The sequence below is a fragment of the Gallinula chloropus genome (genome assembly GCF_964237585.1).
Source record: "Gallinula chloropus genome assembly, chromosome: 1".
NCBI classification, from domain to species: Eukaryota; Metazoa; Chordata; class Aves; order Gruiformes; family Rallidae; genus Gallinula; species Gallinula chloropus.
Genome location: NC_140085.1, coordinates 75,803,746 through 75,828,401, shown reverse-complemented (window position 1 = coordinate 75,828,401; position 24,656 = coordinate 75,803,746). Strand labels below are relative to the sequence as shown.

The window sequence follows — 24,656 nt, the reverse complement described above, 5'->3', positions numbered from 1 at the left end:
AGAGTGCAGGTTGTGGTTACAGATGGATATGCCCATCCTGGGAAGCACTGGCAGTGAGAAGAGTGCTAAATAGTTAAACAGATAAATGCGCTTTGGCCTTGGACCTGTGTGCTTTGTGGGATGCATGGGTAATAGCAAAGAGGTCATTTTATCCCTGTAGTTGGCAGGGGGTGACTACCCTAGAAATATTTGCAAGCTTGGAATATTTAGAAGTGGATTTTGAAAAAGAGAGAACAGCCACAGGAATGATAGGAGGAGTAAAAATCCAAAGTTGTTCAACAAAGTGAAAAAATCAGGCAGCTCCGACCTTTCCGCTTGTCAGAGTGGTGGTTCAAATTTGAGGTGCAAGAGATCTCTTAAGGAAAGGGGGGAAAATATTTTTAAAAAAAATCAGCCAGAACCTGAAATACCAAATATTGAAACTCTAAACTGGGTGCAAATTTATTAAGGGTAAGATTTTAACCATTAAACAACAATATTTGTCTCCTGCCACTAAAACTCCTTACAAGATCATGTGTATGTGTTGTTCTTACGGAAACATTATGCTGGAGACCTAATTTAGAGAACTGCAGGATTAGATTTGGAGACTCACAGTGTTGGAGGTGGTCAGACCAATTGTGTTCCAGAGCCACTATGGATATTAATCCCTATGGTATTTCCAATAGGGACACTGTAACCCAGGGTCCCTCAAGCGTGCATGTGCTGGGAAAAAGGTGTTGACTTAGCTGAGGAGTCTGCAAGGCTATGGGTAGGTGGTCCTGCCTCTACCAGGGGACACGTACATAGATGAAAGCAATTAAGCAATTGCACTGAAATGCAGTTATGCAAGTCTTCCCTAACGAACCCACGCAGCCACCCATACTCAGGATTTCAGCAGCACCACAAAACCCTGGTTGTGGGCAAAAGCCTGATGATTTGGCTTGGTATCAGCTGAAACTCTGAAGGCAGATTCTTTTTTTTTACCTCTGGGATCAAATGAACCTGAACTCCCCCAGCAAAACATGGGAAGCTGAGGAGAGTGTGAACTGCAGTGTAAAGAAAAGGAGTTTTATGTCAAACCAAGTGCTGCTGTCTTGTGCTGTGAGCTCCTTGCTCTGTTTTGTAGTTGCCAGATGTAGGCCAGTGTGTTACCAGCTGAATCCAGGCAGCTGAGCAGCATCTGACTGAAGCAATTGGTTTGATCAATTATTTTGGTCTCCAACTTGAACCTGAACCTCAGTCACTGTTATAATGCTGCCATTAAAGCCAGACTGTAATGAAGCGATAATAACGAGTTTCATGTTACCATTTTTGAGCAACTGTCAAATCAATGCCCTTGTCCGGCATGGGGACCTCTGGCACTTGCTGGGACCTGCAGAGCAGCATCAAACTGTAGCCTTTCCTGCCCTCTCCCCCTCCTGTGTGTGCAGCATTGTTCTTCCTGGGACACTGCTTGGCAGACCTGGGCTGGGTCCTGCTCAGCGCAGCATTCAGCAACTGTGAGGGGTGAATTTGCTGTAAAACCACTATCCCCTTGGGGCAGAAGAAGGGGTGTTGGTAGTGTTACCAGTGTCAGGACACCAGTTTGGCTATTAAGCTTTGACCAGCCTCACCTAGGACCTTGCTTCTGCATCCTGTGTGCTGTGCTGTGCCATGTGGCAGCTGCCCACCGCTCCGTTTAAGATCAAGGTAGAGCCTTCAGTCCTCCTTCATGAAGCTGCCCTCCTGTTGCTGCTGCCTAACAGGTGGTTTCCCAACAATCTGATCTTTTCCTCATTGATGTACTACATCCCATCTGGCATGGGTTTAAAAGGAAAAATTTGAGAGGAGGAATTTTGCTCTGCCTCGCTTTGCAGTGCTGGCAGTGCTCATGTGCTTTGTGTAGTGCAGCATCATGAGGCAGCCTTGGCAAAGAGAGCTCAAGAGTAGTGGTGGGATGGAGAGGCAGGACCTGCTCCACCTGTGGAGCAGTGACAGTTAAAGGGCTGTAAGCTTGTGACTGACACACCATGCTATGGAATTGCCCATTTCTGCTTTAGGTGTTACATTTGCTGGTTTTAAGCCACTTGGGATGTTTGAACTAGCTACTCAGCTATTGGCTGAGACTTGAGTCAAAGCAGGGTGAGATGAAGTCTTAGCTGGCTGCAAACTGAAATCAAACTGAAAAGTTCATTAATTGAAGATGAAAAATAAGTAGTTTGGGATTTTTTTGCAGGCTCTTTCACTGCTTTATGTATGAATATAGATTTAGACTTTGTGAGGAGGTCTGGCTTGCTCTCTGCTTTTATATGGGGAAGGCTGTGCCTGTAATAGCACTTTGGTCAGAAGTGGGCTTTTAGAGGCAAATCTGATGGTCCCCAGTTACTGCACCTCAGTAAACACACTTGGAGTGCTACAGCTGCTTACAGGCTTTTCGTGGAACCAGACCAGAGTTTGTAGTGAATCCCATGGAAATATGGTAACGTGGATGTAGGATCCTCAGCACCAACTATTCCTCTCTGATGTCTGTGGGTAGCGTGTCGCGGGGATATGGCTAATGCCTGGGAGCTGCCGCCTGGCTCCCGCCTTGTACACAGGTTGCTGCTTGAGTTGATGTGTGGAGCCACTTGAGTGCGAGTGCTGCCTTGCCATTCATCACCTGCCCAGCGCCCAATTCCCCCTGAAAACTGAAGGTCTGAAGCGAGGTTTTCAAAGTAACTTTTCTCCTGCTTCTCTCACAAGTGGGATTTGTCCCTCAAGTGCTCTCAGATCTGAGGGCTCCCAGTGCCTTTCAATACCGATACTGAAGTTATTTAATTCTTCTCATACACGTCTCCTCGGAATTGGAGATAACTTTGAGTCAAAGGTATGTTTTTTATGTCCTGGGAGTGAATGAATGCTTGCAGTGAGTTGTAATCCTTGGCTAAAAGCTGCTGCTGTTTTGCAAATTCTACTGTAAATTTTTAGCTGTAAGATTCAGTCAAGCTCAGCAAATCAGTTCAGACTCCCTGATCCTGCAAAGTACCCTGCTTTATGTTCACCTTTGAATCTGTTCTGCTTTCTAATGCCCATTTTCTTGTGGAGCTTTTCTCACATTATAATTTTGGGATTTGGATCAGAAAGAGAGACTGAATAATGTCTTTTAATAATTATTCTCTTCTGACAGAAAGCACGTGTGAGTGCACAAGATTTATGGGCTAATGCATACAGGTACATACTTGAACCAGTGAATTGCCTATCTGTGGATTTGCCAGGAGGCACCTACTGCTTTTCATGCTAGGTTTATGAATGAAGGATTCAATAGGAACTGGAAGATTTTTATATATATATATATATATATATATATATATATATATATATATATATATATTCTAATATATATAAAAATATATATTTTGATATATATGTATTCTAATAAATATACATTCTAATATATAATATATATATTCTAATATATGGAGGTGCGGAGGGAGGAATTGTACAAAGAGCTGTTTCTTAGCTCATCCTCAGGAAAGATGCATTAATATAAATATTCCCTAAATACTTTTCCACTGAGTTATCTGTGACTTTTTAATGCTTCTTGCTCAGACCAGACTTCCAGAAAAGGTGGGAGTTCCAAGATTTCACTTGGAAATTTGAATTTTGTTGTACAGTTGTATGTAGAGTTCAGGCTCCAGCTGATCTTGGATTACCTTATGCTTTCTTGAAAAAGTTGCAGTGGAGATAGAAAATGCAAAGAAAAGGAGGGGAAAGGTAGGCAAAAATTATTTACTTTCCACTTGATGGACGAATAATTTTGCAAAGGCTGCAAACTGGAGTTTGTGGACAGCAAAAAATATCTCCAATCTCAAATCTTTTATTTGGAACAATATAACATTCCATGCAGGTTATAAACTGTTTTGCAAAGGTTATTTGGTAAGAGATTTCAAATTCCTTCTAATTTGATTTTCACACTTCTGTGATGAAGGCTTGACTTTGGCATCAGCAGGAGGATGATGCAAAGCTCTTCTGTGGGTTTTTCTAGGAATGGAAATTACTGCTTTGGCAAATGCATTGTTCTGCTCAGAGAGAGGCAAACCAGCTCTGCAACGGGCAGTATAAGGGAATACAGAATCACAGAAACACCATGGTGGGAAGGGACCTCAAACTATCACCTGTTCTAACCTTTTGTGGGAACTAGCATCTTGTCCCTTTGTACAAGTGCAACTTGTACCCATTGCCCCTTGTCTTCTCCATGTGGCTCCTTATGAAAAGAGAGCCTCTATCCTCTTTATAACTCTTCTTCAAGTACTAGAAATCTGTGATGAGGTCTCCCCTGGGCCTTGTCTTCAGCAGGGAGAAAAGAGATAGTTTCCTAAGTCCTTCCTCAGAGGGCAGGTTTCCCAGCCCTTTGATCGTTGTCATGGCCCCCCTTTGGAGCCTCTCCAGTCTGTCTTGCATCTTCCTTGGATTGTGGGGTCCAGATCTAGAGGCAGTTTTCTCTAGACTTGATTAATTCGGGGTTGTCTTATGGTATATATTAAAAAAAACAAAACAAAAGAAAAGGAAACCAGTTAGTGCTCGTAGCGCTTCCATCTGAGCCGCGGCCTGCTCGGCCGATACGAGCCCTGTCGCCCCCTCACCACAGGAGTTCTGGGTGTGTGGTGGAGCCTTGTGCTCTGCAGTGCTGTGGTGTCAAATGGACAAAATAGTGGAATTTTGAGCCATGAAGCACCCTGTCAGATACTGATTGAGTCTTTGTAACAAAGTCACTCTCCTGTTTGGCTGCCTGTGGGGACGTAGAGGCTGGGCTGCTCAGCCTGGTACAGGAGGAGAGCTTTCCTGGAGGAGAGCTGGAGAGCTTTCCTGGTCCCTCTTCGGAGCAGCTGACTCTTGACTGAAATAGAAACGTGATATCCAGTTACCTTGTGTGATTTGCTTCCTTTCAATGGTTACATCTGCCTGCAACTCCTGTGCAAAGGCTGCTCCTAGGTACCTGTGTTAGGAGAGGAGCAGACCTTCCATCAATCCAGCTTCCCCACGCTTGCTTCCTTGCTGTCACTTGAGAGCCTTCCTCCATGTGAGGAAGACTCGCCGGGTCCCAGGGATATCAGTGGGGGCAGCGCTGCCCTGGAGCTGAACCAGAGCAAATCACAGAACCTCCCCTGGGGGGAGCAGGACTAACACCCCTACGTTTTCTGCTCGCCGTGTAAGGTTTTCAGACTCTTTCCTCTTCTGTTAATATTACAACAATTCCACACTGCAGTTTGCAGCAAATTTTCAATTGAAGTGTGTGTAGAAAACAGTGTTCATATGGTTGCAAAAAACGATTAACTTACAGCAAAATCAATTTTTGAGTGGGGAAATTATTGTTTTTGAATTTTTTTTTAAATACAAATTTTTAGAGGAGAAAAATCACTGTAAAACTTTGAAAAATCCCCCCCCTCCCCCCCGCGCAAACATTTCTGTGAATGACTTCCTGGTTCTGAATAAAATCTCTTTCACAGAGAAGAACAGCTCTATCAAACATTTAAGTAGTCACTAATAACTGATGTTTTACTGTCTGCTGCTTGCAGCTCTTATGCAGCCACTGGACGTGACACTAGTCTCCTTAGGATTCCCTTTAAATAAGAAACATCATAATATCAATGTATTTAGTATACTGCAATGCAATGTATATTTTACATGCATCTATTACATATGAAAGCTAATTTGAGCATCACCCTTCCTATAGAGAGTTATTCCTAAGCAGGCTTTGATAAGATAGGATATTCCTGCTTTGCAGATGTCTAGAGCTTTTCATCTTTCTATATTTTAGGATATTAATTTCCGAGTTTGCTGTGATACGGAATTTTTGCTTGAAACAGCCTCCAACTACCTCTCAAATCTTTGCTCAAGCTGTGTAATAACTATTTTTGGGAAATGAATTTGTAAGAGGATCTGTAGTTTCTGCAAGGAAACAAGAAGTATAATATCCTATATATATATTTTTAAATATATATATATATCTCAATCATACTGGGATGACTCAAGTTGGACTCAGTTAGAAGGCAGGCTCTAATACTGCTGTGAACGTAATACAAAGATATTCAGTAACTGGAGTGAGATGCCAAATTTTTCCATGCTTAAGTTATGTAACTGTGGGGCTTTAGGAGGCCTGCTCTTGGTGAATAAGGTTTCATACTGAATTTTCATATACCTTGGATTTAATTTTCAAAGGAGCTGCTCTGATTTCTGTTGGAGACTAGTTTTTTATTTATTAGCATGTATCGTAAAGGATGGAGTTTCTTTTGCTGAATCTTGATTCAGTTTCTATGCCGTTCAAAAATCAATGGAGAATTAAATTTTTTTACTGTCTATTTCCAAGATTTTTCTGAAATGAAACCAGGTGTTCTGGCCCTTCTGTAAGTAATGGAGTAACCCATGGTTCATCGGCTGGCCGGGAAGATAAATGGTTTACTGGGGAGCATCTGAGAGCAATGGAGTCTCAGGTGTGAGGGGTGCTGTTGGTGAAGGTGTGCCAGGGCTCTGATTAACATGGCTTTTTCTCTTTTGTTTGCCTTCACTAGGAAACTACTGGAAGAATGCTGTGATCCTGGGCAGCTCTTTGCTATGACAAAGCTGAATTCCCCCATGGGAAAGAACCTCTGGTTTGATGGGGAATTTTTATATTCTTTCACTATTGACAATGCAACTTACTCTCTTTTCCCACAGGTCAGTAACCTTTTTTCTTCTCACTTTAAGTATTAAAGTACTAAATGGTAACATGCTATAAATGACTATAAGTGGGCTAAATGCTCATCGAGAAATTGTGTCTTCATTGCTCAGTACAAAACAGCCTCCTCTGCTTTTTCACTTTTGTGTTCTGCAAATTATGTTTGCCTGTGTGTTACTATTTCCCTGGCCACTTTCCAGGTACACAAGGGATGAGATTGGGCCACCCATCATGATTTTTAAAATTCTAAGTTCCAGCTGTTTTAAGAAGGTGATTTGTGTGTTTCAGCCGGTGATCAGGCACACTTGGAGCATGATCCCTCATCTAGTTTTGCTTCAGCTCGGACCTGTTTAGCTAAGGTGTGGCAGTGCTTTGTGTGAAGGTGTCTGACTGACTTCCAAGTTAATGAGGTTTATTGATGGCAAGTAATGTGAGCCAAATAACAGCAGCTGACAGCTTGACTTTGTGGGTTGTTGCTGTGTTTTGATTATTCGAAGTAGTTTGTTGTTGTTCAGCAAAGGTGTTCTGGGTTAAGTGTAGTCCTCGGAATTTGTAATACTAATCTAAGCCTCTTGTAATTAATATATGATCTTATAGAATGAGTTAATTGAATTTTGTTTGTGGGAGATGTTTTCTGTGTCTACCTATTTAATTATCTGTATGTATTAAATGATTTACATGTTATTTTAATTTCTTAAATAGGTATTTATTAAGCCTTCCAGTCAGTGTTGAGTCATTCACACTGGGCCTTGCATTTGCTGCTGTTTCAGTTAAACATATAGCAGAGTTCTTATTTGTTAGACTTATCCTGCAAATAAAATAGCAACAAAGTTACTTTTCTTTTTTTTTTTTAAGTAGTTTCCAGATCTCAACAACAGAGTTATGACTTTGAGTTTCCTTTAGTGGAGAGAGTGAGGGGGCAAATGATGAAGAGGAGTGTTAAGACGTCATCCAGAGGAGCTGTGTCTTGTTTAAAGTGCCAGCTGTCACTTTGCTGTGCCTCTTGCAATGAACCTGTTAATGGACCTCTGCGTCCCCTAGGCTGCTCCCCAGCTGCTGGGTCCCTGCAAGCTCAACAAACAAGTAGATGCTGAATTGTGCATGGAGAGTGTTTTTTCTTGCAGTGCAGCTGGAAAGGGACTTCTTGTGGTTTAAGCCAGCAGGCAGCTAAAACGACCGCACAGCCATTCACTTGCTGTCCTCCCAGGAATGGGATGGATGGTGGGGAGACTTGAAAAGAAAAAGTTAAAACTCGTGGGTTGAGGTAGACAGTTTAATAGGCCAGAAAAGGAAGAGAGTAATAAAAATAATAAGAGAATATACAAAACAGGTGATGTGCAGCACAGTTGCTCACCACCTGTCATCAGTGCTCACTCAGCTAGTTCCTGAGCTGCCCCTCTTCCAGCCAACTCCCCCCCATTATATACCGACTATGACATCATACAGTATGGAATATCCCTTTGGCCAGTTTGGGCCAGCTCTCCTGGCTGTGTCCCCTCCCAGGTGTCCCCCTCCGACCTTGTTGGCAGGCCAGTATGAGCAGCTGAAAATCTTTGACTGCTTGGCAACAACTAAAACAGTCAGTGTGTTATCAAAATTGTTCCCATTCTAAATCCAAAACACAGCACGATGCCAGCTGCTAGGAAGAAAATTAACTCTATCTCAGCTGAAACCAGCACAAGGCTGCCTGGTTAGAGTGAATTTTCTCTCACTGCCTTTGAGACTGGTAGAAAGTTTATGGTGTGTTGCAGAGTAGCAGCTGTAAATCTTTTTTTATTAAGATTAGTATGATTTGTTGCTTCGTTATTGCACTGGTTATTGGAGAAAACTGAAATCCTGTCCAAGCTGTGAACTTTGTACCGCACAAAGATGTTGGCAGCAACTGCTCAAAATGTGAATGTCCTTTCAGATGCTTCAGAAAAGCCCTACTGGGGCTGGCACAGGAGGTTGGCTATTTTGTGTTGGATTTGGGATTTCAGATTTGGATTAAAACCTAGCAGCAGTGTGCCTGGACACAGTGGTATCCTATTTCCTCTCGCAGAAAATAGCACAGTACCTCCTCCTTCAGAGGGGTGATTGCTAGCTAGAAAGGAATCATGGTCTTGAGAACTAGAGTGTTTCCCAGGCTCCCAAGCCCTATCTTTGAAGTTTATCAATTGGCTGGAGTAAGAGAAAGGATCTGGGAAGCCCAGGAGACACAAACTGCTGAGGGGAAACACAAGCTAAGGAGTTAGGACATCAGTGTCCCTTAAGCTTGCCAAGCAGGCTGCAAAGAGGGTGGCTAGATCCTGTTACAGGGGTGCTGGTGGAAAAGGTGAACTTTTATGATGTTCCAACCTAGAACAATGCTAGAAAGCAGCTCTAGGGCCAGTGCCAGAAGTGCTGTTCATTTAGTGAGTTGACGGTCAGTTCATTTCTGACAGGTGCTGCTCACTACTACTCCCCCTTTTCTTGCAAGTACTACTGCCTCCAACTTGATGTGTTATTCCCAGAGGAATTTTGTGAACCTTTATCAGATGAAATCCTGCTAGCCTTAAAAGCTTAGGAAGATTTATTTGCAGGAAATCCTTAAGAGAAGTATTTTTCTACCTCTCATTGTTTCGAGAAAAATGCTCGCCTAAATTTTTCAGGCTTCTGCTTTGAAAAATTATGTCTATTAGCTTGCTAGCAACTGGCAAGTGATTTTTGTGAAGATGAATATTCCTTTCAAAAGTATCCAGAAGCTTAAAATCACTCATAAAATATGGGCACTACTCTGAAATCCTCATGGGATGTAGCAGGAATGTAAAGGACCACAGCTATGTTGGTGTAACCGAGAAAATATTTCCTCCGGAATAAATAAAAAAGTCTCCATCCACATCAATCTGTTGGGCTTAAGCCATTTCGTGCTTGCAGAAGATTTCTGTCCTGAACCAGCTATTAACTTACAGGATAAAGGAACTCAAAAGTAAATGGGAAACTTGCTGTATTTTTTGGCATAGAGTAAGCTGGCTGTGCCTCAACGGAGACTTACACAGAAATGATGTATGTATGTCAGAACGTGGTATGTAGAATTTCACTTACTTTTGAATGTGAACAATACAAAATAGAGTATTTTTTTCTTGTGAGTAATCTGTAAATATACAGCTGGTTCAACATTTACAGATGGAGTGCTTTTCCAATAAAAATGCTATTTCATCAAAATATAAATTTAGTAGCAGTTCATTGGCTTTTCAATTTTTCTTTGAAGTGGAAAGGTTAAAAGGTTGTGGTGCTGTTACAACATTTCATTTGACCATTTTTTGAATGCAATAATTCAACTGTTGTGGGTTCTTGGGTTTCTTTTTTTTATTTGAATCACTTCCATTGCTAGCTTTTTTTCTGCTCAGACTCCACTAGATTATATCCTTCCTCTTTTTTATTTTTTTTTTAAACTTTTGATTGGCTAAGGGAGAAATCTGGAGAAGAATAAAACTTTTATATGGAAATAGTCATTCAGTGTTTCATTTCAGTTTGAGAGCAAAATACGAAGTTGCAGAGTTCTGCATGAAACAACAATTGCAGCTGCTGGAAATGGCTCCTCTTAGTCTCCCCTCCCTTAGAGTCATTTCCCCCCTGATTTCAAGAATTATTTTTTTTTTTTTAAATATCACCAAAATACTACATAGACTGCACCATCTTTCCCACCCTGGAGAGAAACTACTAGTGGTTCACTGTCAGTACCTAATGATCAGGAGAAGATGTGAAGCAGGATGTGACTCATCATGGAAGATGGCCTTGTGTGCAGTGAGGGTGGGCATCTCACCTACATCTCATTTCCCAGCACACATACTACAGTAGCATTGCCTGGAGCTGTTTTATGTTGTAAGGAACCTGTGTTGGCTGGGGGGGTTGGATGTGATGATCTCTGGAGGTCCCTTCCAACCCCCTCTGTGATAATGGAGTGTCATTTCAATTAACACCAAACATTTCTTGACAGTAGCTTTGTTGTATTACTTGCTGTGATCTACAGTCTCATTTCCCACTCTTAGGAGACAAAAAATGTGGAGTCTACCTGTAAGTGTAGTTTAATATTAAGTTAATCAACTGTTTAAAAGGATAGACAATGGCAGAGCAAAGGGGAATGGATTAAAGCTAAAGGAGGGAAGGTTTAGGTTAGATATTAGGGGGAAATTTTTACAGAGAATGGTGAGGTGGTGGAACAGGCTGCCCAGAGAGTGGGTGGGTGCACCATACCTGGAGGTGTTCAAGGCCAGGTTGGATGGGGCCCTGGGCAACCTTGTGTAGATCCAGGCCTGGAGGTTGGTGGACTTGCCTGTGGCAGGGGGGTTGGAACTGTATGATCCTTGGGGTCCCTTCCAACCCAGACCACTGTGTCACTAACAGTGAGAGGCTATTCCTACTGCATACCTACTACTTCTCTAAAGCTTTTCATGTAGTCTTGAATTTTCAGTGTTAGCCAGTAATTTTAGTGTGTACTTGGGGCCACTGAGAGTTCAGAGATGCAGGAGACCCTACTACAGTTGAGCTCAGCCACATGGCTGGATAAAGCACTGAATAGCCCAGGTGCTGTGCCTCAGGTTGGCCCCTAAAGGCCACAGGGAGCTTGTAAAAATGTTTCCTCTCCATTGTTGTCCAACTGTTATACAGAAAATAGAACCATGTATTGGTGTTCAGGAGTCCTGTCCCTGACAGGACAGAGATGTACACCCTCCTTACTCTTCAGCCGGGAAGTTTAGCCTTTAACTCCAGTCATGTTACATTGCATTGAGGCATGACAGAAGGCATGACTAGCATTTTCCACCCTTTACTGTTTAACTAGAATGGAAGAAACCAGACTTCCATATATTCCTGCAGTAATTTTTAGATGCTATGAGTAAATGTGATGTAACCACATGAATAGCTGGGATATAACTCAAAACCATGTGAGAGAAATGTGAACTAACACTCATCTGCTTTTGAGTTAGAGGGGGAAAAAAACAAGCCCCTGGTTTCAAACATTTTCTGAAATAATTTTGTTCTTCTTCCTTCTGGTTTGTACTCCTTCTCCAGTTTCAAAAGCAATTTTCAAACTATAATTAGAGGTAAAAACAACCCCATCAGTATTTAGCTGTCTGTGCAAATAATGGATTTTTGTTGCTTGTTGGCAAAAGCTTGTAGTAAGGAAGAACTGAGATGAATTTCTGACGTCTCCTTTCCTCTCCCACCAGAGGGTTAAAGAAATAGTTAAATCAAGTGGAGCTTTTCACTCTGCCATGTAAAGTATTACTTTGGAGGTTAGAGGAATGAATATATTTCAAGAGAAATTTCAAGTGCTAAGCTTCAACTTTTTAATTTGACAGAATAACTCATTGAAAAATTTTCTGGTTTTATTGTATTTCACTTGAAGCAATTAGACACTTTCAGTACCAGTAAATGATTTCAAATTACTAAAATATTGTTCCCCAGCTGCTCAAATCCCTTCTAAAGTTTCACCTGCAAAATGCTGTCAGCTAGAATGGCTATTTGCGATGAGTTTACATGAGTAGTCATCACAAATAGTGTTTGAGAAATCCAAAGGAAATAGCTTCTAGCCACAGATAAATTTGGGAGAGCTGGCAGCTGTTTCTGGATACCTTGTGATCAGGAGAAAGGCAGTATTTTTCAAATTATTCTTTAGAGTTTATGTTCTTTTATATCAAAGACAGTGAAAATTTAATCGTGCTACTTGTAAGCGAGCGATGGAGGTTTTCTCTGACCTTTTCTGGGTTATTGGGGTAAATGTTTTATTGGGTAACAGAGAAAGGTTTTACAGTTGTGTTATGTGAATTGTGGTTTTTATTCAGGATACCTGCTAGATTATGGGATCTTTAATTATTCTTGGCTGCTCACAACATTTCCTCATTTGGCCATATATTTTATCACATCCTTCTCTGTTCTTAAGGCTATAGCTCACAGCTAGTAATTTGTAGTTATTTTGGGGAAATCGGATTTGCAAAGGGGGTTTGGTGTAGTCTGCAGGCTCTTCCCCTTTTTTGCATGGTGAGGATTACAGGAAAAACACCTCCTGAGGAGGGAAATGAGAGGTTTTGATTCAAATAAAAAGTGAGATCTAGGAGCAGCAAGTATTGGGAAGGGTTAGGTAGGAGCGTGGCTGCTGCATGATGCAGGGTGAAATGGGAAGCTACATGTTAAGAGTACAGTGTTGACTTGCTTAGAGCAAATGCTGTGTGTGTTTTGGACTGATTTTGGACCCAGGTGATCCAAGAATTGCCTGTAAAATGGGAAACCACCTGAAATGAATGGGTTTAGGATTTGTTCCACTGCAGTGTTGCCAGGTGGCATGGATTGTTGCCTTCAGTGTTGACTTTGAAAGTGCTCTGTTAAGTTTTGCTACCAATCTAAGCTCCTGAAGTACTCTGTTCTGAGTAAAGCTCTGTAATTAATAGCTGCTTGGAGAAATACATTGAAATATTTGCTATTCTGTGTGTCCCGATTTTTCTTTCCTTGATGTCTTGGGTAGGGGCACAAAGTGCCTGCAGACCTAAAATGTATTCAGCAACTCTTACATTTACTTCCATTAATATTATTGTCTAAATAACACCTCCCTGTCTTCTTTTGAGCCATTTAATTAGAATTTGTAGGAATTTCTGGGTGCTGTCCCTTTTCTTCCTTGCTTTCGCTCTTTTCTTTTTTCTTTTTTCTCCATGAGCATACTGTAATGCAAACGATGTTCTTGATTGGGGCTACATATATTTATTTAAAATGGGAATGTAATAAACATTAATTACTGTAAACATTGAAAGTTAATACTAAAAGGTGAAGAGGTAGTAATATCTTGTGAAGTGACACCTGCATGTTAGGAATGCAATTAAAAAAGACATCTTCTGAATTACTCAAGCAATTATATCATATAGTCCCTTTCATAAGCTGGGATATGAAATGCTATCTGTAGAGACCTGACAAATTGTGCTCTTTTGGAGCATGAGTCTTCCCTTCAGTCATGGATAACCTCAGTCATTGGTGATTGAGATAAAAAATATGGCTTAATATTTAATTAAGTGAAATCCCTTTGATTCCATATTGACTAATTAAGAACTGTCTAATTGGACCATTTTGTGCAGCCTGTTAGCAGACCTGGAATAGGGCATCATCTGTTCTGTCTGGTCGGTTAATCAAAAGCCATAGTCCATCTGAAATTACTCCATGTAGACAAGATGCAAAGAGGCCTGATGGTGAAAATCAAATTTATACTAAAAAGACTGAGATGAAATGCGTGTAGTTTGAAGTAGTTAACTAGAGGATGGGCATCATGCTGCTGTTGGAGTTGAAACAGACCACAGAATGGCTTTCCATCCCTGTTGGTCAACAGATGTGTGCTTTGGTGTATTTGAGCTTGGAAAATGTCTTCAGCCAGGCATAGGCAGGCTGTATTTGGTGAGCTTTATTTTTCTGGAGTTTATCTGTGGTAATGCACATGCCAAATCATCTTTATCTCAATCAGTGCAAGTAATTAGATACTGACCTTTTGAAATGTAACAGAGAGGAAGGGAAGGACCAGATCTGGCTGCGAAGTGTCATTTTGGCCTGTGGGCAGAGAGAAAGAGGAATGGCTGTCCTAACTCAACATTTCTGTTTCAAATCTAAAGTGACTGAGCATCAATCACTCTCTTTCCTAGATAACACAAGCACTGATCCAAGCACACACCAGTACCTTTGCCAGACATGCCCTTATGCCTGTGGGCATTAAAACCCCCCACAGACCAATCCCACTTCTGTTTGGGATTTTGGGGATATGAGGATGTGGAAGAGCTTCTGCATTATGGATAGTGAGCAGTACTAAAAAAAGTGTAAAACCCTGTGGGATTGTGGAGCCACCAAAGACAGAAAGGACATATTTTCAAGAGGGTAATTCAGCCATGAGGGTGTTGGGACTTGGAGTTGTTTTGTATCTGGAAAACACTTTAAAGAGGATATTTGTTAATTCCTGTTGGTACCCAAGGCTGGACAGTTACTGACTGGCAAAATGCAGGCCTGCCCATGGAGCAACCACTGAGTGTGAAGAGGCCCTGGCAGAACTGGAGATGGGCAAGGCTGAGGGATGTAGCAGTGGTGTGCTGTACCAGGGAGGCAGGAGACACTGTGGAAGAACATCTGTTGGCAGAGGCAGGGGCAACTTGCAGCACTGCCTACTCGTGCACGTTTCTATTCATTTGTCGCTCAGCGAAAATCTTCTACTTCAAGTAACAATTTTGATGGTACCAAAAAGTCACAACTATGGATAAAGGGATGCTGTGCTGTGGGATTTTACAGATCATAGAGCAAAAAGCCTGAATCCAAAGAGGAAGGCAGAGATGGCCAGAGAGGCTGTGTTACTTACTGCCTTGGGAATTTTACGGGCTTTTTAGTCAATGTTCATCTGCTTTACGGGAACGTAACTTGCTGCTTTATAAGCAAGAAATGTAAGCAGAAGAATAATTAAAGGAAGTGGTCACAGATGAGAGGCTATAGGAACAGCAATCTTCTGATGGCTACGAGTAACTACAGGGCACAGGAACTGCTTGGCTTAGGGTATAAAAATAGAAATGAGCTGTTTCTGCCCTGCCTGAAGGCAGCACAGTTGGATTTGTTTTGTTTGCTTTATTGTAGCTTTATGTAACTGATAAGACGTAAAAGGAGGTTCTTTCTCCATCCAGGGTTTTTTCTGACAGTGAACTCGTTTACATACCAAGGCTTCCACCTACAGGTGCAGTGAGACCTTTCTTTAAGTCAGTGTCTAAGTCTTAGAATCATTTAGGTTGGAAAGGAACTTTAAGATTATCGAGTCCAACTGTTAACCTAGCACTGGCAAGTCCACCGCTATCCCATGTCACTAAGTGCTACATCTACCTGTCTCTTAATTACTTCCAGCACTTGTGACTCCACCACTTTCCTGGGCAGCCTGTTCCAATGACTAGCAACTCTTTAGGTGAAGGTATTTTTTCAAATACCCAAATCTAAACCTCCCCTGGTGCAAGTTCAAGCAACTTGCTCTTCTCCTATTGCTTTTTCCTTGGGAGAAGACACCAACCCCCACCTCACTACAACCACCTTTCATGCAGTTGTAGAGAGCGGTATGGTCTCCCCTCTGCCTCTTTTTCTCCAGGCTAAACAAATACCATTCCTTCAGCTGGTCCCAGTATAGGGAGACAGTCACTTCCCTCGTCCTGCTGGCCGCACCATTTCTGACACGTTTGTGTCAGGATATTCTTGGCCACCTGGGCACACTCTAGCTCATGTTCATCCGGCTGTTGACTAGCACCTCCAGGTCCTTTTCTGCTAGGCAGCTTTCCAGCCACTCCTCCCTCAGCCTGTAGCACTGCACTGGGTTGTTGTGACTCCAATGCAGGACCCAGCACTTGCCCTGGTTGAACCTCAAAAAACTGGCCTCAGTCCATCGATCCAGCCTCTCGAGTTTCCTCTGTAGAGCCTTCCTACCTTCCAGCAAATCAACACTCCTGCAGAACTTGGTGTTGCCTGCAAACTGACTGAGGGTGCGCACTCAATCCTTATCCAGATCATTGGTAAGGATATTAAAAAGAACTGAGCCCTGAGGAGCGTGACTTGTGACCAGCCACCAACTAGATGTAACTCCATTCACTGCAACTCTTTGGGCCCAGTTTGTTACCCAGCAAAGATTATGCCTGCCCAAACCATAAGCAGCTAGTTTCTTAAGGAGAATGCTGTGGAAAACAGAGTCAAGGAGTTTACTGAAGTGTAGGTAGACAACATCCAGAGCCTTTCCCTCATCTACTAAGTAGGTCACCTTGTCCTTGAAGAAAATCAGGTTGGTTAAGCAGGACCAGCCTTTCATAAACCCATCTTGACTGGGCCTGATTGCCTCGTTGTCCTGTACGTGCTGCATGATGGCACTCAAAATGATCTGCTCCGTAACCTTCCCTGCCACCGAGGTCAGATTGACAGGCCTGTAGTTCCCCAGATCCTTTTTTGGGCCCTTCTTGTAGATGGGTGTCACATTTGTTAACCTTAAAGTCAGGGATAGTTGCACCACTGCAGAAGCTACTAAGGAGGAGTAGCACCGTTACAAATCTTGTAGGAGGATTATATATAAACTTTCAAAAGATCTTGAGTCATATTTGTCCTTTTTATTCTGGCCACCTGTTAGCCTTCCTTATTATTTATCAAGTTTATTTTTAAAAGTAATCTTGTTCAGTGTATAGACTTTTTACTGTATATGTGACTCAGTATTTGAATTATTCAGTGATCAGATTGCATTAACTTCCTGTATTCAGTAGCTAGCTATTTTGGTGAAAGACTTCTAAAATAGGCTTAATACTGGTTCTGGCATACTTGAGGCTTATGTTTGGTGGCATTTCATGCCTGGCACTTAACACCTGGCAGAGGCATGAGTAGAAATCGATAGAAGTATGTAATATTTCATTGTTCATGCAATGATTTCGTGATATGGCTCATGTCAATTTTACTGGAGGGTGGCAGGATATCAGATTTTGGTCAGAAAGTGTTACACCTGCAGCAAAGACGTAGCCCCTCATTCCTCCCATTTAGGTATTCCTAAACACCAGTCAAAGCATGGCTTAACAGTCTGCAGGCTTGAAGAAAGTCAAGGAAGGTTATACCACTGCAGAAGCTATTAAGGGGTAGCACGGTTACAAATCTTGTAGGAGGATTATATACTGACTTTCAAAAGATCCTTTATGTCTTCTTGCTTAGGGGGGAGTGTAAGCCCAGCTTTACATTTAATAAGAAATCTGCTGCATTACAGTTCAGGAGTTGACTTATGTAGCCAGGCATGTTTGATTTACAGTCCTTATAACCTGATATGGTGTGGAGGGGAAGGGCTGTGGTTCTCTTCTGGAACAACTTCTATCATCTGAATGGCTCCCATGAGGCAGGCATTGGCTTCCAAATGACATTTTGGACATTGGGAGAATAACACAGTACTGGTTTTCTTATGTCAGGATGCACTGGATAAATCCTGTGATGCTGGACATGCAGACAAAGTACCATTTAACTTGCTGTCGCTGAGATTAAGAATCCAGACTGATTTTTCCTTCCTGATCCACAAATCTTACGCTTTTTCAGAGTCTATAAGGAGAAATTTGATGAATCAGTACTGCAGATTATTGACAGGCCAGTAACTACCAATCTGAAGTGACTCTGTTTGTGTGTGGTGGCTAAAGGGGTGGTCTGTAGTGACAGGCGAAGGCAAAGTCACTGGTGTCTTTCCCACTGAAAGGAGTCAGGATGTGACACTTAACAGCCTTGTGAATTTGGACTTGTGCAATGTAACTGTGAATTTGAAATCCAGAAAGAAATAGTTCTTTCTGGTGCAGAGATGGTATGGAGGAGTTTTTTAACCTTAAAACTTGGACACTTCTGCAAAGCATGGGCATTTGGGGCTGGTGACAGCTGGCAGTGCTGCTTGAAGCATGTTGTGGAGAACAGCAACCTCCATATACACATACTTGGCTTTGCAGATGATTTGAAGGACAAACACTTAAAGCTCAAAACTGTGGCTCAGGCTGTTTGGCTTGAATCCTATCCATCAATCCCAGGAAGACTGCTGCAGGCTATTTCATGTGAGGTACATTGTTGCCAGCACAATTCTGCACACTCTTTGTTTGAGCCCTTGACTCACAAGCTGAAAGTCAGTTATAAAATCCTGTGACCAGGGTTGAGGTGGAGGTTCAAGGTTCCTACGTGCCAGCATGGTGGCTGAAGTAGAGCTACCTGAATGTTGTGTCATGGAAGCCCAGACTCCAATGGCTGTGTTTTTTTCTGTGTAAAATGTACTGGGCTAATGGTCTCCAATTTCAGAGGTTCAGATGAAAGACATTGGGTTCCAGATGATCATTTATTTGATCATGAGGGAATTACCTGAATTTTATCCCAAATATTAATTCTGTGAGAACTGAAATGTTTCCTAGGAACACCAAGTCATGCAGGTCCATTTGGGTACCTTCATTCTCTGGCATGGGAATTGCCTAAGTAAAGAACAAAATTATACATGGCAGAGTGGGGTCACTTTTTGTTTTTCCCAGAGAATATGCCTTTATTATGAAGGGGACAGGAACATTTTCTTTATAAGTAAATTATCCATCTTAGTTGGGAGGAGTAAAGGTTGTGACCTGAATAGCTTGATGTGAAATGGCTTTTGGAAGTCAGTTATCTTAATAATAGCATAGCTCCCTTGTCCACCTACTGCTGTCCTTCCTAGCCTTCCTAGCATAAGAGCGGTATGGCTAAGTGTGTATGGGTGAGGTGCATAATTCCTCCCATCCTGTACTTGAAAAGTGTGGGCTTAGGGTTTTGTTTTAAGACAACATCTAGATTAATAAATCAGTTTAAGCAAAGGTGTGTTACACTGAAATGACAGTGTTGTTGTGTTGTGCTGATGGGGCTATCTAGTCAGCCATTTGATCAGATAGGGATAGATGTACTATGTAAGGCTGCTTGATAGACCAGCTTCTCAGGTGTGTAACATCATCTTACTTACAGTTTTATGGGGTGTGACCAAAGTGTCTGCAACCTATTAAGCTCTATGGTAATGTCACTTTCCTACAGCGACCGAAGGAAAGAAGACAGTGCGGTGAAGGTGACAGTGGTGATACTAACATTACTGCAACTATCATGGGCAGGCAGCCCCCTCAGAGATCCTTCCTCACTCACCTTTGTTGTATCACCTTGCTGATTTTGTTGTATCTAATTCAGAGTATGTCATAGCTAGCTGCAAATGTATGCTGGAGAATGCCTAGCAGCTACGTGTGATGATTGTGAGTATGCTTGTTAGCTCCATCCTCTACCTGCTCTGCTTGGGCTAGGAGCACCACTTACACAAGAACAAGGGTGTCAGTTGTAGCCCCTCAGCTGAATGACACCAAACCAAAATCAAGAAGAGGAAGCCTATTTTCACACAGTTTCCTTCACACTTAGAGAACTGCACCAGGAAACGCGTTCAACCCCAGCACGTGATCCAGAGGTATGGCACTATTTATATTTCCAGGTTCAGATTAGATGTTAGGAAAACACTTTTTACTGAAAGAGCTGTCAGGGCCTGGCACAGGCTGCCCATTGAGGGGGTTGAGTCACCATCCCTGGGTGTGTTTTAAAAAAAGGGTAGATGAGGTACTTAGGAGTATGGACTTTAGCATAGGGTGGACTTGATGATCTTAAAGGTCTTTTCTAACCTTGTGATTCTGGCACAGGCTGCCCATTGAGGGGGTTGAGTCACCATCCCTGGGTGTGTTTAAAAAAAGGGTAGATGAGGTACTTAGGAGTATGGACTTTAGCATAGGGTGGACTTGGTGATCTTAAAGGTCTTTTCTAACCTTGTGAATCTGTGATTTATGATTTTACTTTTACAAAACCAGGCTTTTAGGGGAAAAAGCCTGGCGTCCTCACACAGGGATTCACTCGGCAGTGCTGTACTGAAATACAGGGGCAGTGTCAGTTCATTCTGATGGTATTGTTTTCAAACCTGTCATTGTCCAGGGGGGAAACTCAGCTGTCACTTTGTCTTGCCTCTGCCCCATGGCAGAGTGCCCTACCTGAGCTGTATCTGACAAATATTTATGTAGTAAATTTTTAAAGCTTTCAGTAATGGAAATTCCACAGTCCACTGCACAGTCCATTCCAGTACTTTGCTGTCCTTATGCGTAGGGTGTATTTCCTGATGTCTAACTTTAAATTTTGCCTTTGGCTATAATTTAAGAGTATTTTGTTCTTATCTTTTCCACATATGACTGCTATCAAGTCTCCTCACAGTATTTTTCTCTAGGCTAAAAAGCCACAGGTCTTTTAATCAGATCATTTTTTCCAAACCTCTGAATGTTTTTGTTTCTCTGATAATCTGTAAGGAAGATATGTAACAAATAACTGTGATGTGTCCTCAGAATGTATCCTCAGACTTTTTTCTTTGGAGATGGTAGAAAACATCAATGCCATATCCTCTGAGCAGCAGAGTTTAAAGGCACCTTTCTGCTTGAACAAGCTTGGATTTAGTGTTGCTGGTTATTCCTGTACCCAGAAGATCATTAGATGTTGTTACTAGTGAAGCAAACCTTGTGTCCCAACATACATACTCATCTTTTATGCTTGATAAGGTGTACAGAATATAGAATGCAGGTATCTTCAGGTATCTTCCCCTTTCCAGAGTAAGGTTTCTCTGTGCTGTCATCACAGCTCTGACAGTCTGCATTGGCTAATCTCATCCTCAGTAAACTGGATGTACTTCATGTAGCAGGAGACGGACAGTTGCCAATGGTGAGCCTCCGCTCCAGGGGACACAGTCAAGATTGTATGGAGCTACAATCGTACGTCTTTGTTTCTCAGTGTATAGAGCCAAGCTGAATTAGACCTGCCTGCAGGGCATGAAATAATACCAAGCAACCCTTTCTCTCTATTGATGATTTTTAACAAGGCTGTGCATATGACAAGAATGTAGAGTGGGAATGTATAATGTATTCTGGGTTTAGGTTGGATAACCTATTTGTAGCCTAATTCACTAACAGACATTCCTCCATCCAAGCCCTTCAGCCACTAAAACCCACTGGTTTGTCTAACTTCCTTTTACTTGCAGCAGAGTTTGACATACGTGCAGCGTAGCTTGTTACTCAGGAGCAGCGCTACAAATGTAAGTGATGGGACTAGGCTCAATAGGAGACAGTTTAGGTGAAAGGAGACAATAAATGCAAAGGCTACATAGATCTATTCTGTGATTGCTATTGTTCCAGAAGAAGTAACGAGAAAGCCAAAGATAAATAATCCTTGGTATGAGTATGATACTCTTTATAACAATTCCCTCAAGCACTTTACAGTCATTCAAATTCAATGTATGGTGTTACTGCACTGTTAAATCTATGCCTAGAAATCTCTGGAGACAATTAAAATGAGGATTTCTGCGGGGGGAATATGTGGGGAAGAAATACTGCAAACCCCTTTTTTCCTGTACAATCAGGTGATGTACATGATGAACCACTATTCCTTTTACCTCACAGACAAAAAACAAGGAGAGTGGAATAGAGTCCTTGTGATATTCTGGGCAGTATATGAATATAGCAGACAGGAGCTCTTCTCCCCCTTTATGGCATTAAGCAAGGCCTTTGAAAAGCAGGACTAGCTCTGTTTCAGCTCACCAGGACAGCTTTCCTGGCTCTAGTCTTGGCAGACTTCTTACAGATCCATTTCCCCAGTTTAGGGTCTGGTCTACAAGTGGTACCTAGGGCAGGCACCCCTTTGGCCTAACACAGCTGTGGTTGGCACAGTGGTTTATTTGTCTTCTCAAAGCGTTCCTTAAGCAGGGAAATGTGGATGTGGATTGTTAAGCACTGAAGCGGGAAATGAGTAGCAAACTGTGTTGCAAAGTAGGTCAACCGAAGGGTGTTTGTACCAACTAGCCATAGAATGGTTTGGGTTGGAAGGGACCCCAAGGATCACAGAGTTCCAACCCCCCTGCTACAGGCAGGGCCACCAGCCTCCCTGGCCTTGAACACCTCCAGGGATGGGGCATCTACCACCTCTCTGGGCAGCCTGTTCCAGCACCTTACCACTCTCTCTGAAAGAACTTCCCCCTAATATCTAATCTAATCCTTCACTCCTTTAGCTTTAAGCTATTCCCCCTTGTCCTGCCATTTTAAACAGTTGATTCTCCTTCTGTTTGTATGCTCCCTTCAGGTACTGGAAAGCTGCAATGAGGTCTCCCTGCAGCATTCTCTTTTCTAGGCTGAACAAGCCCAGGTCTCTCAGCGTCTCTTTGTAGGGGAGCTCATAGGGAGGTGCTCCAGTCCTCTAATCCTCTTCGTGGCCCTCATCTGAACCCTCTCCATCAGTTCCACATTCCAGTTGACTTCAGCATGGATGGGATTTAGCCAACAGTTCCCTCTGGCTGACTGCAGTTCTGCTAGGGACACATAAATTTAGGGTTGTGTCGTCTTTATGGTTAGAAAAGAATGACTTTTTTTTCCCAGCTTTTTGCCGTTATGAGATGTTGTTTTCATAGAGTGAATGATTTATCTTCTTCATCTAGTCTGACTGAAAAATACTTGTTCATACCCTGAAGACATACCCTGAGTGAAAAGGCAAGGCAAATTTGAAACATCCACTTAGATGAGATAAAATGGAGCTTTTTGTCACTGCTCTTCCTTGCCCCCATCCCAACTGACAACATCCTTTCTGTGGCTCATGCTCATAAGCAGGGAGTCACCCCGGCTTGTTGTTTCGCTGAGGCTAAATGTAAGTCTTTCAGAATCTTTGCATGCTTTTCTACTTCTACATTTCTCTCAGTGAGCTGATCTTACTTTGACTGTTACTTTTGCAGGGAAAAGGCAGCCTTTTTTGTATGCTTGTCTGGTTCTGTGTGTGAGGATGGTGCATGCAGTGGTATGCGACAGTGGTCGACATCATTGTATTGAAAAGTGAAGTCATCCACAGCTCTGTTGACTTTAATTCATGATTTTAAGTAGTACAGAGATCATAGAATCATAGAAAGGTTTGGGCTGAAAGGGACCTTAAAGATCAAGTTCTAAGCCCCCTGCCATGGACAGGGACACCTCTCACTAGACCAGGCTGCTCAAGGCCCCATCCCACCTGGCCTTGAACACTGCCAGGGAGGGGTCAGCCACCATCTCCCTGGGCAACCTGTTCCAGAGCCTCACCACCCTCATAGTGAAGAATTTCTTCCTTATATCCAATCTAAATCTACCCCCTTCCAATTAAAAACGGTTGCCCCTCACTCTATTGCTCCATGCCCTTCAAAAAAGCCCCCCCCAGCTTTCTTGTTGGCCGCTTTCAGGTACTGGAAGACTGCTATAAGATGTCCTTGGCATGTGACCCAATGAAAGAAGTGAAATCACTAGTGTCCTGGTTTCCTGATGCAGTAGTGGGGAGGTTATTTTCTGCATTTTTTTCTTGAGGAGGGATCAGGTGCTATCCTCTTCAGATAAGAATTTGTGTTAAATTGTCATCAGAAGGCCTGGATAGTCCTTGTGTTTAGGGATTTTCAAATTCAATTTCTGGTTACTCAAGAATAGACTGTCTAAGAAATGAGGAAGTTGTAGAGAAAACTTACGTAGTTGTAATTAGTGATGGTGGTTTCTCTTTAAAGTTTGATATCTGGTCCCGCTGGGCATTTGTAGGCCTGAATACTTTTCTGAAACCTGTTGTTGCATGAAGTCTACAAAATAAGTAACTTTTCCAGTGATGATCAGAAACTCGCTTTTTGTGATTTCAAAGGGTCTTCTTTTATCAGAAATGAAAAATGTGGAGGCAAAATTAGAAAGTGTTTGGGATGGTTCTGCTCCATGTAAATTAGATTCTTCCTGCTAGCTTCATTACTAGCATTTTGATCCTGTGAGAAGCATAGTTGTAGAACTCCTCATTCACAGTAATTAGGTATGCAAGAGCTAATCCCTGTTTTTACACTTTTTAAATATAAGCTTTCAGCCCTTCTTTCCATCTTTGCAAGCACTCCAGTTTGATATGCCAGTTACCTCCATCCAATATTACTCTTGTGAACCATGTAAACTTGATTTTCACACTGATTTGATTTGTACAATGCATTTTAATAACTGTCCCTGTTATCCTTCCTCTTTTCTCTCCCCTACCACTGACAACTGCTGAGCCTGCACTTTATATAACTTTGCACTCTTTGCCAGCTTGAGTTGAGGGTAATATTTGTCTAGGGTAAGGTACCCTGGAAGGCTAGTGTTACCTGGCAGGACTGCAATGGCTGATACTGACTCAGGTTTGGTGGTTCCAGCAAAGTGGTGAGGGGAGCTGGAGTGAAGGGGATTTAATGTAACACATTCTCTGTGAGTTTAGCTCCATCAGGTCATTTCACTTGCACATATTTTCAGAAACGTGAGTTTGTAAAAATAGCACCCTTTTACTCAAAAGAACCTCCTCTTTCATATCCCAAAGTTTATCTTCTCACTGACTAAAGCAAGTTTTCGTTCCTGTCATTCCTTCAGAAGGTCCATTGAACTACAGAAAGGCAAGTCGGATTGTATGTTGTCTTGCTCCTAATTAA

General features: G+C 42.2%; 1 protein-coding gene across 1 annotated transcript in view; it reads left to right on the top strand.

The window, feature by feature from the left end:
- ST8SIA1 (ST8 alpha-N-acetyl-neuraminide alpha-2,8-sialyltransferase 1) overlaps window positions 1-24,656 on the top strand; it is a gene marked incomplete at its 5' end in the record, with an annotated part of 139,081 nt that overhangs the window by 30,993 nt on the left and 83,432 nt on the right. Inside the window, one exon of the mRNA XM_084279383.1 lies at window positions 6,507-6,651. Within this exon, the coding sequence (XP_084135509.1) occupies window positions 6,507-6,651 (145 nt within the window). The remainder of the gene's footprint in view (window positions 1-6,506; window positions 6,652-24,656) is intronic.